This window comes from Vombatus ursinus, unplaced genomic scaffold (genome assembly GCF_900497805.2).
Source record: "Vombatus ursinus unplaced genomic scaffold, bare-nosed wombat genome assembly UNPS02014870.1, whole genome shotgun sequence".
NCBI lineage: Eukaryota > Metazoa > Chordata > Mammalia > Diprotodontia > Vombatidae > Vombatus > Vombatus ursinus.
Window position 1 is genome coordinate 8,112,234 of NW_020954648.1, and position 20,887 is coordinate 8,133,120.

The 20,887-nt window shown below is 38.6% G+C and overlaps 1 protein-coding gene across 2 annotated transcripts in view; it reads right to left on the reverse strand.

Moving 5' to 3' along the window:
• CREB3L2 (cAMP responsive element binding protein 3 like 2) overlaps positions 1 to 20,887 on the reverse strand; it is a 164,596-nt gene that overhangs the window by 41,810 nt on the left and 101,899 nt on the right. For both annotated transcript variants that reach the window (XM_027842331.1, XM_027842330.1), the window contains exons 3-4: positions 7,620 to 7,780; positions 1,228 to 1,315 (exon numbers count right to left, since the gene is read on the reverse strand). In XM_027842331.1, the coding sequence (XP_027698132.1) occupies positions 1,228 to 1,315; positions 7,620 to 7,780 (249 nt within the window). The remainder of the gene's footprint in view (positions 1 to 1,227; positions 1,316 to 7,619; positions 7,781 to 20,887) is intronic.

Sequence of the window (20,887 nt, forward strand, 5' to 3'; positions counted from 1 at the left end):
AAAGAAGGCTAATTCGTCTGGACCATAAGGTGAGGGGAGAGCAATGCATAATAAGGCTAGAAAGTTATGCTGAGTCAGGTTATCAGGGAGCCGATGGAGTTTACTGAGTCAGGCACCGACATGGTCAGATTTATCTATGCTCTAGTCAATTCACTTCTGCAGCAGTGTGGCGATGGTTGGAGGGAGAAAATACTTTATTTTGATCTCTCCTCCCAGTCACTCCAGCCTGAAACCTGGGAATCACCCTTGTCTCTTCCCTCTGCTCAAACAATGTATATCTAATCAGTTCCCAATCTTGTTGATTTTGCCTCCACAATATCATTTGAATCCATCCTCTTGTCTCTACCCAAACTTCCACAGCTCTTCTCCAAGCCCTCACTAGCTCTTGCCAAGACCAGTGTTAATAATCTCTTAATTGGTCATCATGGACAGCTAGGTGGTACCAGGTGTGGAGTCAGGAAGACTCATCTTCATGAGTTTAAATCCGGCCTCAGACTAGCTGTGTGACCCTGGTCAAGTCAGTAACCGCATTTGTCTCAGTTTCCTCATCTGTAAAATAAGCTGAGAAAGAAACCATTCTAGTCTCTTTTCCAAGAAAACACCAAATAGGGTCATAAGGAAGTGGACACAACTGAAAAATGACTGAAATTGGTCTTCCTGCCTCTGGGTCTGTTTCCTCTCTAATCCTTCACAGAGCTGACCAAAACAATCTTCCTAATGTATAATCTGACCACAACATTCCTATGCTCAAAAACCTCTGGGGGTTCCCTACTGCCCGTAGGATAAATGGAAAGATCTGACTCCAATCTAACTTTCCAGTCATACCTCACTCTACTCTCCTTCCCAGGTTCCGTCTGTCCATTCCAAACTAAACTTTTGCTTTCTCTCACCTTCACGCTTTACAGATGATGAACTATTCTCACAGCCCTGGGGATCATAAAAGGGTAAAGAGAAGGTATTAGAGGCCACTTATCCCTGAAAAAAAAATTAAAGAGATTAAACTGAACATATTACTGGAATGATAATGCCAGTCTATGGTGAAATGGGATTTAATTTTCAAAACTGGGATTTAAAGGGAGCCCTTCAGAAAAACATCTATTGCACAAGATCAGATCTAGCTGAGGTGAAACACGAGGCCTCTTATGCACCGTCCCTCCCCTTGTCGCATGCCCTTATTCCCCTAACACCAGCATCCAACCCCAAATGAAGCACCGAGAGCCAACAGACCTTCCTTCGAAGAGAAGTTTAAGAACTGATCCACTTCATGAGGCTCCAGTTTAATCTTGGGCAGGATTTTCAGGCTTGGGGACTTGACCTAAAGAAAGAATTTCACACAAGTTTTTAGGTTGTTCGTTTTTAAATAAAAGAGCAACAACATGGTGCATAGCAATAGAAGAGCAGTAGATCCCACTTTTTATCTTTATCTGGGGACACCCCACGCCCAACCTCTACTAAAAGCTGGCTAATGGGGTTAGTAAGAGCTACTTCCTTCAGAATCTTATCAAGCAGGTGGAATGAATTAAATGAATTAAAGCTAAAGATCACATACCAATGGTCGGACCCTTCCAGGGCTAGAATACTGCAGTAGTATTCTATGACAGAGGAAGTCTATTTGTGTTTTTAGGGGCTCTCTATTATATAAGATGACACAGCTGACTGTCCAGCAGTTTGTCCCCTCCCCTACAACAACGGGAGAGGAGTATGCACTGAGCCATCCACAATCTTCCCAACATAAGAAATGACATGCACCTGTGAAACAGCAGGTTAGGGAAATGGTCTGTGGTCATGGAAGAACCAAGCTGACCAGCCCAAACAAGGGATCAAGTTTATGTCCTTGGCCTTATAAGCACCATGATCAAACCAACTGAATTAATTGCACTTTAGCAATGACGGCAAGGAAATAGCTTACAAATATGTCAGAGATTCAGTTCTTTAAAAGGATCCTGGGGCAGCTAGGTGGTGCAATGGGTAGAGCAGCAGCCCCAGAGTCAGGAGGACCTGAGTTCAAATCTGGTCTGAGACACATAACACTCACTAGCTGTGTGACTCTGGGCAAGTCACTTAACCCCAATTGCCTCACCAAAAAAACCCAAAACAAAACAAAAAACAAAACATAAGAAAACATAAGCTCCTCCATTAAACTATAAGCTCTCAGAGTTTATATTCATATACAGTACTTGTGGCCACAGGACCTAAAATAAGTTGGCACTTAATAAATATTTTTTGATTAATAGAAGTGAAGTCCAACCTTCTCATTTTACAAATGAGAAACAGAGGCCCAGAGAGGTTAAGTAACTTGACCAAGGTCACTAGTAAGCGACTCAGGCAGAATCTCAACCCACATCTTGCAAATTCCAAGTCCAAAACCCTCTCCACCATTTTGCTGCCTAAGACGAAGGGATTCAAGTACCTGTGTAGAAAAAGACCATGGGAAGGCAAATTCAGACTTTTTTTTCCCTCATGATGTTTTCTACTCTAACCAGATAGAAACAGAAAGAAGTTTAGCCCTGTTTTGTCTGAGGTAAAGCTTCACAATTCTACTCCTCCTGGGTTATCAGCTTCCAGCACAGTGATTTTCCTATGTAAGACAGGTTCACCTGCTAGTCAAAAATTTCTGCAATACTTTTTATGCAATTTCCTGTATGCAATATCTTGTGCAATTCTCAGAGATTTTGTAAAAAGGGGAAAAAAGGTATATGTTGGTAGTTAATATTTTCTTGGTTGCCTTGGAAGAAGTAAATGTTTATTGATGACCAAAATCAAAACTCTTTTTCTCCCTCTTTCAGTATCTTAAGAATCAATCCCTCAGAAAATTGGGACACTAATGCACTGCTGAAGTTTTGACTGACCCAACCAGTCTGGAGAGTAATTTGGAACTGCCATACCCAACCCAAAAGGCTATAAAACTGTGCATACCCTTTGATCCAGCAATAGCACTATTAGATCTGTATCCCAAAGAAATTTCTAAAAAATGAGAGAAAAGATCTATTTGCATAAAGATATTTTAGCAGCTCTTTTTGTGGTGGCAAAGAATTGAAAATTGAGGGGATGCCCATCAATTGGGAATGGCTGAACAAGCTGTGGTATATGATTGTAATGGAATACTATTGTGCTATAAGAAATGATAAGCAGGATACTTTCAGAAAAACCTGTAAAGACTTACATGATATAAAGTGAAGAGAACCAAGAAAACATCATACATAGGAACAGCAATGTTGCACAATAATCAACTGTGTATGACTTAGTTATTCTCAGCAATTCAATGATCCATGACAATTACAAAGGACTCATGATGAAAAATACTATCCTCCTCCACAGAAAGAACTGATGGAGTCTGAATGCAAATGAAGACTGTTTTTATCTTACTCTATCTTTTTAATGTGTTTTTTTGTCTGCGTTTTCTTTCACAGCATGACTAATATGGAAATATGTCTTGCAAGATTGCACATGTATAACCTATATCAAAATGATTACTGTCTCAGGGTAGGGAGAGGGTAAAGAGGAAGGAAGAGAATCTGGAACTCAAAATTTAAAAGAATGTTAAAAATTGTTTTTATATTCAATTCGAAAAAATATTATTTTATTTATTTTGAAAAAAATCATCTTTATTGCTGATGTTTTTTAAATTTAATTTCCCCCATCGTTTACTGGTAAAAGCTTTTTGATTCCCTGACGAGATTTTCTCTAAGCTTCCACTACAGCCATTCTTCTTTGAAGTAGAAAGTTGCCTTCTTGTATTTGCTACTGAACCTTAGACCCCGGAGCCTTCTCTGGCTTCTAATCCTATAAAAATTACACTTTTTTTTAGCCCAAGGGAGCACTGGACTTAAAGTTATCTGAAGAATTCGTATGAAGCTTGACTTCAATTTACACATTAACTATGTTCTTGAAAAGTCATATGTGTAAAGCAAAACATAAAATATTATTTAAAAAAAAACATCAGTATCTCAATGTTCTCAAAATGGTGTGACCTCCATCACAGGTCTCATCCATGTATATTTATTTGGTCTTGTCTAACTCTCTTGGTTTTTTTTATTGCCATTTCTATCAGCTTTCTCATGTAGCACATCAAGGACTATGATGTTAAGATTCCAAATACAGTGATTCAGCTATCACTGATGAAGAAAATAGTTATAGAAATCTTTACAAATCTCTGCCATTTTCTGTTTGTTTTCCTCCTTTCCGTTTCATCTTTTGATGTTCTTTGGATAATTTGAGTATCTGACTCTTTTGCCAAGCTTTCCATAAATTCATTTCTCCATTGTTTTTTTGCTGTTTTAGAAAGTAATACTGCTCATAATCTTATACCACCTTCCTCTGTAAGATTTTACAGAGTTTTTATATTCTGAAACTCATGCTGCCTTTGCCTAATCTCTCTCCCTGCTTAGAAAAGGAATCAAGAGTTTATTGGCTGAGTAAGTTTATAAGTTATTTTGGCCTCCTAAAGGTGGTGACTGATATAAATCTGTTAAACTTCCTCAGGAAATGGGGATAGTCTCCACTGATGTCCATTCCTTTATTCATTTCCAACTTTTGAGCATTAACATCATCATGTTGTAGCTATTTTAATTGCACTCTACAAAGTCTTCTCACAGAAGCAACATAGGGCAGTGGATAGAGAACTGTCCTCAGAGCCTGAAGGACCTGGGTTCAAGTCCTGCCTCTGCCACATACTGGATGTGTGACTTCAGGGAAGTTCATGAAATGTTTAATGCCCCCAAGCAATTCTCTAAGATTTTAAATGGCAGAAAGGTCCTGATCTTCATTGGCAGAGGAAGTATATATTCTTCTCATTTTTATTCTTTCATCTAATTTGGTATTGCTTTTGATTTCTGTGATAAGAAAGTAATTCGTTGTTCAGTTGTTTCAATTGTGTCTTACTCTTTATGACCCCATTTGGGGCTTTTCTTGGCAAAGATACTGAAATGGTTTGCTATTTCCTTCTGCAGCCCATTTTACAGATGAGGAACTGAAGCAAACAGGGTTAAGTGACTTGTCCAGGGTCACACAGCTAGTAAGTGTCCGAGGCCAGATTTGAACTCATGAAGATGAGTCTTCCTGATTCCAAGCTGTCTATCTATGGTGTCACCTAGATAGCTAATTTAGAAATTATTTCCTCATTGGTACTGAGGTAATTCTCTTTTTTTGTGTGTGATGCTATTTGGTGCTCACTATGTCTACCATCTTCTAACTCTTTTCTTGAAGAAAACATTCATAACAGATGAGGTTTCTGTGTTTTCTATAAGCTTTTGGCTTCTTTCACTTCTTAATCTTAAACTGTATTGTTTTCTAACATTATTTTTGCTGTTTTCTCTAGGTCCACTAAGTACTGAAGTCACCTAGTATTAAAACATATACTGACTTAATTCTGAGGGTCTTACTGCGTTCTGCATTGGACTTTACTTCCTCATCCTCTGCTACGGATGTTGAACACTGTTGCCTAAGCTGCAATTATCGTCATCATTTTTTGCAAATGTTCATCAAGAGCACTGATTGCGCACAACCAAGTATCCCATGAAATTATGTTTCTTGTTGCCTTTGGAAACCAAATAAAAGCAACTCCACCAACTCTTTTAACTGCCTTTCCAAAGAGAACTTGTGATTCATCTGCCCATTTATCTGCAAGTCTCTTTTTGATTACATTTATAGCAAAAATGTCAATATTTAATTTGATTCCATTTTTCCGGAACCATGTTGACTCATTGGCTACGGGACAATGAGCTTACATTTAGAATACCAACAGCTAAGCTAATGTTTATAGACAGTCTGAAAGCTGTGTAATTCTATGTACCTTCCTCCTCCTTTTCTGGCATCATGCTACCATTGTACAGAAGTAGAAGGAGTCTATATAAGACTGAGTGCCATTCTTTGTTGCAGGGGTTGTCATAACCAAAGAATTAGACAACTAGTGCCCGGCCTACTGGTGACAAGCCTGCCTAGACAGGGTTAGAGTCCTAGGAATGCAGGCATAGTCTTGGGTCAGTACTATACTTCTGAGCTTTTCCAGTAAAGCAGAACCTATAGAGTACGGTTTATGCCATAACTTTCAAGAATCCAGAATCATCTCTATCCCACAATGAAGTATTGGAGTGACATTTTTGTGATATGGGACAGGTGTGATTCTGCAGGAAATACACACATACAAACACACACACACACACACACACACACCCCTAATGCCACACTAATTTAACAGTGTCCAGAACAAGGAAAGTGACTGTCATAGATTATTTCGTACCCTGCAAAACACTACTGTAGCTGCTTTGGTAAGACTACATCTAAAGCATTCTTTTCAGTTCTAGGAAACATTATAAAAGGGATGTGAACACAATAGAGTACAGTGGACAAGATGGTGAAGGCCATTAAAATAATTTCTTTCAGATTGGTTGAAGGACTTGGGGACATTCAGCCTGAAGATTTGAGAAAGCATTTCTTCAAAATTCTAAAGAATCATTTTTTGAAAGAATTTCATCTATATAGCTCCACAGAATAGAAGTAGGACCATTTAGTTTAACCCACAGGAAGGCAGATTTTTAGCTCAGCATAAGGAGGAACTTCCTAATAACCAGAGCTTTCCCAAAATGGAATGGATTGACCTAGTTCATCATGAGCTATCCATCCCTGAAACTGTTTAAGTAGAGACTAGTAGACCAATGTTGCTTCTGTGAAAAGACTTTATAGAGCGCAATTAAAATAGCTACAACATGATGGTGATGCTCAAAAGTTGGAAATGGATAAAGGAATGGACATTGATGGGGACTAGCTATGTATATAAGTGTATATGTGTGTTTGTGTATATGTATACATATATACATATATAGACAAATACAATATATTATATATTAATATAAACATATAATATAATATCTATATGGAGAGACAGAGACAGAGAGACAGAAAGAGGATTCTTTTTATTAGTTAGGAAGCTGGATGGATTCAGTGATCTCAATTGCAATCTTATTCAATTCTAATATTCTATTTATATGGCACTGTGATCCACCTATTAAGTATGGTAAATATCTAGATAGAAGGAACACAAGAGGAGCTAAGTTGTAGAAGCTATGGAAATTGAAACTGGAAATAAAATAAAACAATTTAAAAAAAACCTATGGGTAAGGAATCAGGTAGCAGAAAATCAATTATGCTTTTGTGAGGTCAATAGAATGGCTGCAGGTAATAGAGACATCAAGTCCACAAAGTCCTCCAAAGTACACATATGACAAAAGTAGAATGCTATTCAAAACATGTCAATTCCCAACAATCATAGAAATACATTGCATTTGTATTGTGGAGCTGCCCCTCACTATAACCCCTCTCTCATCAAAAGCCTTCCATTCCAATCGACTGAGACAACACTATTCTCCATGGAAACAGATCTCTGGTTTTAGAATGGAAACAAATGGGGGTTATAGGATTTGCCATATCATCACTTTTTATGGGGCCTCCAGGATATCAGGAAAGGGATACCTATATTACAAATAGCAAATCAACACATTCTAGGTCTTGAATATTCTAGCTTCAGAACTGGGTGGAGGGGAGAATCAAAGATTTTGTTGAAGAAAGCGAATTTGCATTTTTTTTTCATTTCAGCTTATGAAATGGAATAAAACTGAGTGTACCTCATCATCATTCTGCAGTTGGGGATCCTCGCTGCCCAGAGGGGCAGGAGCTGTAGTGATGGTCAGAGTGACAGATGGGACAAGTCCAGGAGATTCGCACAGGATGGGTTCTGTCTTGATGGTTGCTGAAGCCAGGCACCATTCCTCACCGGCCAGATTAGCTGGTAGATAAAGACAATGCACACGAGTTAGAGTCAATGAGGGCGCCAGATGAAATGAGCAAGCATAATCACCAGCTTTCCACTCCATAGAGAAATACTGCCAAGCAAAAGAAAAAAGAAAAAGAGTCAGGATGCGCACTGTCACTTTTCAAACCTGGATCTCTCTGCCACTCCCACCATTTGATTTCCCAGTTTCTCATGCCTCTTCCTTCTTCCCATTTTGTCTCATTTCCTTTCTCCTCCCAGTTTTCCTGCCCTTAGGTGATAAGTGTCATGAGGATCTTAAGTAAGTACTGCCCCTTATTCTCACAGAAAAATGCTGGGATAAGCAACAGGATCCCATGATTCCAGCTATGGCTCTGTCCTGGATTTCTGTGACTGAGTCACGCATCTCTAATGTTTCCCTCAGTTTCCCCCAAAGTCTAAATCTTGAAACAAAACAAGGGAGAACTCTAGGAAAGTATATAGGAAGCACCACTCTTTTATTTTTAATGTACTTTGAAAGCACCTCTTGGTTCTTACCAGCTTAATTCAAAACAAGCCAGGAAGAGAAGGGGAAAGACAGGGTTAACAATTACACCATGAAGGGCTGTAAATGAGCTGTCAAACAGAGAAAACAGCTGTCGGACCAGGGATCCCAAAGGATCAGCAAATATTAGACTGGCTAGAATGGGTCTAAAGTGAGATTAAAAAATCAAATTTCAATTTAAGAACAAAAGGAAAAACTTAAAAGTGCCAAATAAATTAAATGGGGAAAGGGGTTGGGAGCGGGGATGGAGGGTAGGCAAAGTAAGGTGATGAAGAGGAGATAAGAATGGGAATTATTCATAATATCACTACAGAGTTTCATTGAAGGACTCTGATAAATGTCATACTATCATTGAATTATTTATTTTTCAGTTAGCTAGCCTTTACTTTTCATATATGATGAATTCCTTGGAAGTAGGGAAGAGTATGGACAACAGAGAATCTAAAAGGGGAAGGTTCAAGCAGCCACTGGTAATTAGTCATCAATGAGAAATAAAGATAAAGCATCTCTTAAATAAGAGATGTTAGGGCAAAGATTTCATTCAATTTTTCAAACTCAATTTCAGTGCAACTTTTTCACAACATACATCATAAATGCTACCTTTAGGCTTTCTAAATCTATTAAGGAAAAGGTACATCTTTATAGTGAGACCAGATGATTTTTTCCCCCCTCAAGTTAAGTTTGGAACAGCTCTTACTTCAATTAGCAATCCCCCTCCCCCACTTTATTTTCTAAGGTAACAAAAACGTAGGCCAGAGTTCTGTTGGTTGGAAAGGTCTGGACTTTTTAAGCCAAGTTTACAGAGCTGTTGCACCTCCTGGTGATTCATGGGTATTTCCACTGACTTGCACAAGATATACCTCACAACCTGGAAGAAGGAGAAGGGGCAAGCAACAAAGGGCTTTTTGATGGCGACTGGAGGAGAGAGACCACACTGTAGTCCAATGGAGTTCTGAGTCAAGCACAGACTTAAGTGTCTAGTTTAGGGAGGCACCAGGAGGCAAAGCTGAGCCTTATAACTTCTATGGGCTGCCCAAACCCAGATCTTCTCAGTTCTCATCAGATTTGCTGCAGCTTTTGATACTACTGATCACCCTTCCCCCTTCTTGATTTTAGCGACTCTGCTGTCTCTTGTTTTTCCTCCTGCCTCTGCTTTTTCTCTAGCTCTTTCGATGTTTTTTTTTTGGTTAATTTTTATTTATTTAATTTTTAATTTGTGGACTAAAATAAGCATTTCCATTATATAGTACAATAAAAAAAGATAATTGCACATGAAGCTGCAAATCTATTATGTACAACTTGCTATTCCTTTCAAATATATGTTATCATGTAAATTTCTTTTTGTTTCTTCCCTTCCCCCTCCCTTGCCCTAGAGTTGGTTACAATTAGACACAAATATGTATGGATGTATATGTATGTATATATGTATGTATGTATATGTAATATCATTCTATACATCTATTTCTTTTAAAAATTTCCAACAATTTTATTTCCCAGTCAGCTAGGTGTGATCATTTATGTTTTATAACCACAGTGACCTTTCATGAAAAATAAAAGGGAAAGAGAAAATGAAAAATTGTTCATAACAGAACTTGGCAGGTTATGCCCATTTTACAAATAATATACTCATCCCCATTCCTTCTCATAGCTAGTGCCATAGGTGTTGACCCTTGAGTGTGATTCTAATCCCAAGTTATACTTTTGTCATCTGAACTGTTTTTTTGCTTGTTTGTTTCAGAATTAAGAAAGTTATTCACACAATTCAGGAAAACACCATCAAGATCCAGAAATAATCATTCCAACTACCTGTGGATATGTATTCATACCATACCTTTGCTAAGCCTGTGTCTATGTTGAGATAACATCTTTTTTTTTAAACAAGCATTCTCATTAGCATCATTTATGAACCATCTGAGAGAGAAAAGCAATTCATAATGAGGTCCTGAAATGACTGATAGACTCCCAAAAAACTGGTTAAAGGACAGTTTTGACAGATGTGGTGTAAGCATAGAGAAGTGACAAGTATATAAATAATAGCAACTATGCTAAAGAATTAAAGCAAGATTAGCATAGTGGGGGCAGTTAGGTGTGGATAGAGTACCTGCCCTGAAGTCAAGAGGATCTGAGATCAAATCTGGCCTCAGACCAAACACTTGACATGTACTAGCTGTGTGACCTTGGGCAAGTCACTTAACCCCGATTGCCTCACAAATAAACAAATAAACAAACAAAAAAGATTAGCATAGTGGCTAATGATCTCTCCTTGAAACCAGAAGACCTGGGTTCACATACTTCTATTTCTAAGTTCTTTGGATGCAGATAGTGTCTTCTTTAATATGCCCTTTGTAGTTACTTTGGGTATTTACAATAGTCAAAATAACTTATTCACTCAAAGTAGTTCTTAAAACAATATTGCTGTTAGTGTATATGACGTTCTCTTGGTTCTGCTCATTTCGCTCTTCATTATTTTGTGCAAGTCTTCCCATGTTTTTTCTAAGATCATTGAGTTTATCATTTCTTACAGCATAGTAGTATTCCATCACAATCATATACCACAACTTGTTCAGCCATTCCTCAAGTGAAGGGTATCCCCACAATTTCCAGTTCTTTGCCACCACAAACAGAACTGCTATAAATATTTTAGATTTCTAAGTTTAAGGGGCAGCTAGGTGGTGCAGTAGATCTAAGTTCAAATCCAGCCTCAGACATATAACACTTACTAGCTGTGTGACCCTGGGCAAGTCACTTAACCCCATTGCCTAACCCCTTCCCCCAAGAAAAAAAAAGGTTTATAAATTTATAAATCTCCAGATTTTTCAGGTTTTTTTTTTCTTCCTTCCCCTATTGCCTAAGGCTGGGTATAGGTAAGACTATCATCCTGTTCCCCTTTGAGGATCTCATCTTCTTAAATGGCTATAGTTATCACCTTGAATCTATATTCAGTCTCTCCCTAAAATCCCATCACTTCCAACTGAACATCTTTACCTAAATGCTCTGTTGACAACTTAAACTATGTCCAGATCAGAGGTTGTGATTTTTCCTACAAAACCTGCCCTTCTTCTTAGCATTTCCATTTCTGTTGATGATACCACCATCTTCCCAGCTGCCCAGCATCATAATCATCTTCGTTTCCTCTCCTTCATCCCCCACTTCCAATGAATTGCCAAAACCTTTCAATTCCACCTCCCCAATTACCAGCTCTTGGCATAGTGCCTGTTTCAAAATTAGAAAAACTTGGGTTCAAATTCCACCCTCTGACACATACTGGCCATGTGACCCTGGACAAGTCACAACCTCTCTGTCATTTAGGCAACTCTCTAAAACTGTAAGTTGTAGTTAAGGTGCCAACCTGCTTTGACAGAAGGAGTTTCCTCACATGAGAGGCCCCTAATGGGGAAATCCCAAATCTAGTACTTTTCTCTCTCCTGTCACAAACTTTCTCTGGGAATCTCTTGTGCTCCAATCCCTCGACGCCTGCAACGGACTCCTCAGACATCTCCAAATGTTAGAATCCTCTTCCTCAAAGGTTATGTCTTCCATGAAACCTCCCCTGATACCCTCAGCCAGAATTGACTCTTCCCTTCTCTGGTGCCACTGGTTTATCTTTGTAATCTAAGCTTTCCGAGTTCCTTGCATCTAATAACTACTTAGGCAATGCTGATTCAATTCTCTGTTGGCAAATGAAGCCACATGCTACAAAGACATAGGGGCAAGGCTGGGATAGGGGATAGGAAGGATAGGAAAAGCAGCAACTCTCAACTCTCACTTACATAAAACTCCATCATTTATGCAGTATTTTTCTTACAAAAACCTGCAGAGTAATAATTCTTGTACTCCCTGTACTGCACATGGGGAAATAGGCTCAATTTAACTAACTCACCCATGGTCACACAACTAGGGGAAAGCGGTGGAGCCAGAACTCAAACCCAAGCCTTCTGACCTCTAGCCCAGTGCTTATTTCCACTGCTTTTCTAGCTAAACATGACAACCATTTCTCTGTCCACGGGGACACTGCACTGTCATAGGTAGTAATGCTGCCCTCATTTCAGGATTTTCTTTTCTGGAACAATATGCTTACCCATCATGCAGCAAGGAAGATAAATAAAACATAACCTTCCTCCATATTTAAAACACAATGTAAGGCAGCAGCCCTGAACACAATTCCTTTGTGATTGTGAGGTGAAGATAGGCCCTACTGTTGCTGGTTAAAGTTTACAATGATGAAACCCAATCTATATGGTTGGCAAGAAGAGATGCAATTTGAATAAATGGAAAATTGAAGATGAAAATTAATACAAAGCCTGTAATTAGATCCTTTAACCTATTCTAACCATGATAAAACTATGCTATTCTCCTCCATGATGAAGGCACGGGGTTGGAGGGAGGGAGGGAGGAAAGGAGAGAGGAGGGAATAACCATGTAGACAGCATCTACTATGTGCCAGGCACCATGCAAAGCTTTTTGCAAAAATTCTTGCAGATGATCCTCACAACAACCCTTGCAAGGTAGAGGCTATTATCTCCATTTTACAGTTGAAAAAACTAAGGTAAACACAGATTATGTGACTTATTCAGGGTCACAGCCAATAAGTGTCTGAGTCTTTCTGACTCCAGGCCTGTCATGCTGTCTGCCGCTCCGCAGAGCTACCTCACGATGATGGGTTGCAGCAACCACAAATGGATGGGTCATAGAACAGTGGAAAGAACATCCGGGTTTAGAGTCTGGGGACCTGAGTTCGAATCTTAGCTTTGTCATTTCTAGGTGTAGGAGTTTGGATACGTTGCTTCATTTTTTTCATCTGTAAAATGAAGAGGTTGGGTTCTGTGACTTCTAAGCTTCATTTCCATTTTAAATTTGTGATCCTATAGTTAACTTTAAAATACTGGTAAGATCACTAGTGCACCAGAGAATAAGGGGAATGGAGGGTAGGGGAGATAATGGTACAAAATAGGATCCCAGAACTCTCCAAAAACAATAAATAAATAAATAAAATAAAAATGCCTTTTTCTGAAACAACTCTGACAAATCAGAGGTCAAGATGATCATTGGTAGGTTCATTCTTTCCAACACACAAACATGTCTGAGTGGGTCTGGAAGTCTTTTTTTTTTTTTTAATAAGCTAACCCCGCCATAGGGAAGTCCTGATCCATTTCTTCCTCGAGATAGCAGTAACAAGGAGGTATTTCTCGATCTGCAGAACACTGAGGTGATCTGCTGACAGGTTGGAAGGCGTCCAGAGGAGGAACAAGCAAGATTTGGAAGATACCAGAGGCCAAGCCATAGAAAAACTGGTTGAAGGAACTGAAGATTTTTGACTAGTCCATTAATACGACAACATTGTGTCCCAGCCTCTCTCCGGGTCAAGAGTTCTTACCCTAGCGTCCAATAACTTGCTGTTGTTTTTTTGTTTGTTTGTTTGTTTTTGCTATGTTTCAATATAATTAGTTTCCTTTACAATTCTATATATATTTTATTCATTTAAAAATATTCATCTGAAAAAAAAGGCTACAGGCTTTACCAGACTGCAAAAAGGGTACCTAATACACACAAAAATAGCTAAGAACCTCTAATCTAAAGTGTGTACTATTTCTTTACTAGAATGAGTAAGTTTGCTTTCCCAGAGGAATTTGTTGTTCAGTTGTTTCAGTCACATTTGACTCTTCATGACCCTTTTTGGGGGGGGGGGCGGGGTTTCTTGGCAAAGATCCTGGAGTGGTTTGCCATTTCCTCGTCCTGCTCATTTTACAGATGAGGAAACTGAGGCAAACAGGTTTAAGTGACTTGCTCAGGATCACACATCTTGTTAGTATCTGAGGCCAGATTTGAACTCAGGAAGATGAGTCTTCCTGACTCCAGCCCTAGTACTCTATCCACTGCACCATCTAGCTGCCCTCCCAGAGGAATGCTATTCTGAATAAGGCGGGTTAATATGTCTCCACTTGTGGGGGATCACCTGGACAATTGTGGCGATGCATTGTACTCACTGCCACCTATAATGCTGCATCTACACCGGTCAAAATCAGATCAGCTATAAGGATAGTCTTAGAGAACTAATAACTCTCAGTAGGGAGATGAGGACCACGGATTTGAAATGTGGCATCTGCTAACAGAAGCAATCTCTGTTTAAAATGCTGTTCTTTGTTACAAGGACGGGGTGGGGATAGAATAGAGAGAAATTATATTGTGGATTGAAAATAAAAGACATCAACGAAACTTTTCGTTTAAGTGCCATGCCTTAAAAAGTTTGTGGAGGAGCAGCTAGGTGGCACAGTGGATAGAGCACCAGCCCTGGATACAGGAGGACCTGAGTTCAAATCAGACCTCAGACACATAACACTTACTAGCTGTGTGACCCTGGGCAAGTCACTTAACCCTATTGCCTAGCTAAAAAAAAAAAAAGTTTGTGGCCAACCTGTTAGAAGAACAATCAATGAATCCCTATAAATATATCAATTGGGGGAGAGGGGTATCTTACCACAAGAATACATATTCATATTTCACATTAGGAAGTTTAACAAATACATTTTCATGTTGTACAGCAGCTAGGTGGTATAATGGCTAGAGCATTGAACCTAGAGTCAGAAAGATCTGAGATCAAATTAGGTCTCAGACATTGACTAGTAACGTGATTTTGGACAAGTCATTTAACCTCTGTCTACCTCAGTCAATCCATCTATAAAATGGGGATAATAACAACACCCACCTCCCAGGGTGGTTGTGAGAATAAAATTAGATATTTGTAAAATGCTTTGCAAACCCTAAAGTGTCGTATAATCCTAGCTATTTTATTGTTATTATTACTATTATTGTTATTATTAATGTTATTTATAAATAATTATTCAGGGGAATGGAAGGCTAAACAAGAAGCACAAATACATAAATTTGTTAAGTGTTCTTCCTTACCTGTGAATGTTGGCCAAAGTTTTCTCTTCATTTATGACAAGAATATGGAGAATGAATTACAGCAGAGGATAGGGGCAGCCAGGGTGCACAGTAGAGTTCTGAGCCTGGAGTCAGGAAGACCTGAATTCAAAACCTAGGCTCATACACTTACTGTGTGACCCTGGGCAAGTCACTTACCCCTTGCTTGCCTCAGTTTCCTTATCTGTAAAATGGGGGAAAATAATAACACCTACCTCCCAAAGATACTGTGAGGACCAAAGGCAGTCATAATTGTTAAGCATTTAGCATAGCCCCTGGCACATAGTAAGTGCTCTCTGAATGTAAGCTTGAATTATCATCATCATTGTGAAGGTTTTACAGGTCAAAAAGTAAGGAGGATTCATATGAGAGCCACAGTGAAGCTTGGAGAAACTGAGCAGGGAATAATTCATACGTGAGCCACAGATGGTGTCTAGCACATTAGAATGAGGACCAGACAGTCATGGATCATGCTCTCTAGGGCATGCCCTTGATTGATCACATGTGATACCATTAGGAAATAGTTGCCTGATTCAATCAGTTTTACTTGAAGCTCTAGAATGCTGGTGGGTTTGGAAAGTATACAGTGGCAAAGGGAACCCTATCTCAGTCCCTCAGGTCCCTGGAACCTGCTAGTGCCCTAACAGAGATGGTTTTGAAGGTCTGCATGTGTGTTTTTTTTAGTGAGCTAATCACATCATAGAATATTTATTAACAGATTGACTGTTCTCTAATCCAACCACATCATCTCATCCAAACTAGAACATTTAAGCCATTACATCTAAATGAACATAAATGAATATTTGTGAAGTAACCAGTCCCACCAGACATATCACAAAATAAAGTAAAAGAGTTCTAGGCCTGGCCTCTTGTGATTCTGAACCAGTCACTTAATCTCTCTGGGTCTCGGTTTCCTTTTTCGTAAAATGAGGGCACTCATTCACTAGATGACCTTTCCAGGTCTACCCACCATGCCGTGGTATTATGATTCTAACTTTAGACTCAGAAATCTAGGCCTGGTAAGTGGTTTAAGGAAAATAGCATTCAACTGGCAACTAAAATTGGAAGATGAGTTCTCTGGCTGAAAGGCTGGATGCTGGTTTCCATTTTCTGCTTCCATACAAAGAGATCTAGAGTTAGAGAAAAGATGGGAGGTGCATCTTTTAGGGGTAGTGGGAGATGAGGGAAGGGGAAAGGGAGGAACCCCTTACTTAACTATAATTTTTCTACCCAAACTCTTTCTTTTTTTCTTTTCTTTTTGGTTTTATTGGCAAAAAGACCAAAAAGACCATAATAGCTCTGAATGTGAACTATCACTTAAGAGATTTAAATTCCTGGCTGCCCTACAAAACCAAGAGGCAGCAAGTATTTAACACAGCACAGGGGCTTCTAATTTCTAAACATTTGGGGAGAGGCAGAAGAAAAGAGTCAACAACCATCTTTTTAAAAATATAAGAGGAGCTATATTTTGTAAAATATATTTTTCTTTTTCCAAACAAAAACTATCACCCAATGAGGTTGATATGATAGAAATTACGAGAACAGCCATGGATTTATTAATCATCTTTTCATCTCTTTGAACTTAGTTTCCTCTTCTATAAAATGTGGGCGACTTCTATGACTTACATCATAGGCCTTTTATAAGAAAAGCATTTTACAAACCAGGAGTGCTATATATAGATTTGAGCCCTTTTTATAATTATTGCTACCTTCACCTCTACCAGGAATTAGCACTCTCTCTCTCCTGAAGTACTATGGTGTACACTGTGTATCTACTTTACTTTTTAAAACTTTCAACTTTCTGTATTCCACACATAGGATATAAGCTTCCTGAGAACAGAGACTCTGTGTGTGTGTGTGTGTGTGTGTGTGTGTGTGTGTGTGTACTCCAGCATGTGCACATTTTAATATCCACAGTGCATCATATGTAGCAGGCGCTTAATAAAATTTTGCTCAATTGGGTTAAGTTGTTAAATCAATGACAATGTTGGCAAAGCTATGAAGGTAGAGTTGACATCATCTGTTACTTGAGATTGTTTTGAAGGCTCAAAAGGAAGGTTTAGTACAGTGGAATGAACACTATCTTGCCAGTCAAGAGATCTGAATCTTTATTTCTACTCTCCCACTAGCTGTATGACCTTGGAAAATAAGAGTAGGTCATCTTTATATGGTCATACATCATCCCAGCTGATCCTCACAATAATCCTGTGAGCTGTGTGATATGACCATTACTAGCTCCATTTTACAAATAAGGGAACAAGTCCAAAGAAGTTAGACATCTTGCCTGGCTCTCCACAGCTAGTAAGTGGCAGCACCATATTTTTTCTAGTTAGCATTTTCATAGGCTCAGAGATTTAGATCTTGATTAGACCTTAGAAGTTATCCAGTCCATCCCCACCTCCAGTTTTACATATGAGGAAACTGAGCTTCAGAGCCAGCATCCATGACGACACAGTTGGGAGGTATCTGAGGCAGGGTCATGAACTAAAGTTGTCCAGGTTCCAGGTTCAGCATTATAGCTACTATTTCATGCAACCTCCTAAGTTACTGAGCTTCTCTGGGCCTCAGCCGCCTCTCTATATTCAATTTCTAAAATAAGAGATGAAACTACAGGATATTCACTATCTCTTTCGGATCCAAAATTCTGTTTTCATGAATAGCATTTAGTTTTATCCCCATGGTGTCCTAAGGTTTTATGTGATATGACCTTTCCCACCATTATGCCACCTTCACCTTTTGGGTCTTCATCTCACTCTGGTCTTTTTCCCTTCACAAACCATAATACGGAACTGAAGACTGAGGCACAGGTCTCAACATGCCACCTCCTGCCCCCAATTCAATGACTCCAGTGGCCCCTTATCACCTCCAGGATCAAATATAAAATTCTTGTTTGACTTCTGAAGGCCTTCATAGTCTAGCTCCTTTCTACATTTTCAGTTTTCTTACACCTTGCTCCCTCCCCTTCCAGGTAGTCTATGATCCAGTGACTATGATCCTTGTTGTTCCTGGAAGACATTCCATTGACTGAATTGGTGCATTTTCACCAGCTGCTCCCCATGTCTGGAATTATCTCCTTTCCCTGTCCATTTTAATGCTAGCACTCTCCCGCTGTTATCTCTAATTTATTCAGTATATCTCTTGTTTGTACAGTCACTTTTTTTTTTGTCTCCCCCACTAGACTGTGAGTTCTTTAAAAGCAGAGACTGGTTTGTTTGTTTTTTTTCACCTTTCTTGTAACCCTAGCACTTAGCACAGAGCCTGGTATTCAGTAAGCACTTAATAATGCTGCTTATTTGATATGACTTCTTACTGTTTAAATAATCTCCTGCCAAAAGTCAGCCTTAATTAGCACTTTTCCCCAATGTTACCCAACTATCAGTATAAAAACTCTAAATCTCAATTCCTTCAGTTTTTCATAGTCTTTTAAAGCAAAAAAACAGGTTGTTGGTGAGCAATACAATAAGCACAAAGAAAGCCCTAACAGGTAGGATAATTGGAATGCGGTGAGTTCTGAAGCTACAGAAAACAAAAATTACCAATGAAACTGAAGCCAGAGTAAGAACAAAGTCATCCTCTGCTGTTCCCAGGAATACTGCTTGGAAAATTATATTGGAGGAATGCCAACCCTCTGAAAAAAGAACTAAGAGAAACCTTAAATTGAGGAGTTGAGAGTATCTGGTTATTTTATAAATAGACCATTTACATATGTGCGTATGTGTATCACTTACCAACATATATGTTGAAAGACTAATTACAAAAAGAAAGCAACCACCTCAGAGTAGAAGCACGCACAAAGCTATTCAAATGAGTCCAGTGGATCCACATCTTCATCAACATTGGAGTCACTGTGTGAAACACAGAACATTGAGCTACTTGTTACCCACAAGGGGAATACAAAGCTCAGACAAGACAAAAGTCCCTGCCCTCTGAATGTGAACTGAATGTAAGACATGCATAGATCAAAGTAGCACAACATGATATGCGAAAAGAACAAGACAGAGGTATAAGTATCGCAGGAGGTTAATGTGGGGAGAATTCACAAAGTTTTCGTGGAAGGAGTGGAATGTAAGCTGTGCTTTAAAGAAAAAATAAAATTTCAATAGGTTTATTTAAGTACCAAGGGACCAAGAGGATATTCCAGGCAGGAGCAAAATGGTTTAAAAGGCAGGAGACCAGAAGTGTATCTGGAGGAAGATGAGTGCTCTATCATCTTCAAGAATTTCCCAAACAAAGTTGTTGCACTACTAATGGGTCTGCAAATTGGGATTCAGCTTGCCAGCATGTACAAGTAATGTGTATACTTCCTGCATATTTATAGGAGATAAACACCCCTTTACTCAGACTAGTCAATAGTTAAAAACTATCTTTAGTCTGTTTAACATCAGGTAAACTCTCATAAACAGATCAAAAGAATCTTCCTTTTGTTTTCTCATTTATTCTGAGATTTGATTTTTATTTACTTGGAAATATTTCAAGATTATTAACATAAAGATCAGTGGCTGAAGTTAAGAACAGTGATGGAAATCTTTTCTATATAGGTTGCTAAACTATTTGGCAGTGTTTAATAACATTCATTCAACAAATAACTATTGGACACTTATTATGGTAGGCTCCGTGAGAAACACAAAGATGAATAAGACACGGTCCTTACTCTCAAAGAGCTTGCAAGTCTATAATAAATGCCCTTTCAGTGAGTAAAGAATAAGTCCAGAGGGAAGGATTATTTTTGCCTGCACAAATTCACTGGCTAATTTTCCTTCTTTTTTAAAAAAATATTTTATTTAGCCCTTTTGTTTGTTTTTTGAAACCACAGGCATATCCCAATATGTTCCACCCCTGATAGAATCCTCTCCTACAACAAACAACAAGCATTTCTTAAATGCTTACTATGCACTAGGCACTATGCATAACAAATGGTGAAATAATAAGTAATAAAAATATTTTAGCAAACAAAGCAACTAAACTTGACAAGAGTATTAAACATTCCACACTCAAAATCTATTTTGTTTTTAAAAGTAGAGAAGTGTGGTTCATTATCTGTTCTCCAGGAATAGAACAAGACCATAATTGCAATAGCCTTTTGGTGTTGTTTCATTAACTTTATTGTAGTTACTATGCATATTTTCTTGGTTTGCTTTCTTCACTCTATCAGGTAATACAAAGTCTTCCTATTCCTCTATTTTCCTCACACTCATAGTATCTTATGGTATAATAATATTCCATTATATCCATATATCACAATTTCTTTAGCCATTCCCCAATAAACAGACACTCGCTTTGTTTCAAGCTTAAAAAAAAATACTGCTGCCACAAAAATGTTGCTATGAATACTTTGCTGTATGTAGGACTTTTCCTCCCATCTTTGAAATCCTTGGAGTAAATTCCCCAAAATCAAACTGCTTGAAAGGTATGAACTATTTTGTGACTTCTCACATAACTTTAAATGGTCTTCAAGAACTAGAAAATAGGGGCAGCTAGGTGGCACAGTGAATAGAGCACCGGCCCTGGAGTCAGGAAACCTGAATTCAAATTTGGTCTCAATACATGATATTTATTAGCTGTGTGACCCTAGGCAAGTCACTTAACCCCAACTACCTTGAAAAAAAAAAGAAAGAAAAGAAAAGAAAAGAAAAGAAAAGAAAAGAAAAGAAAAGAAA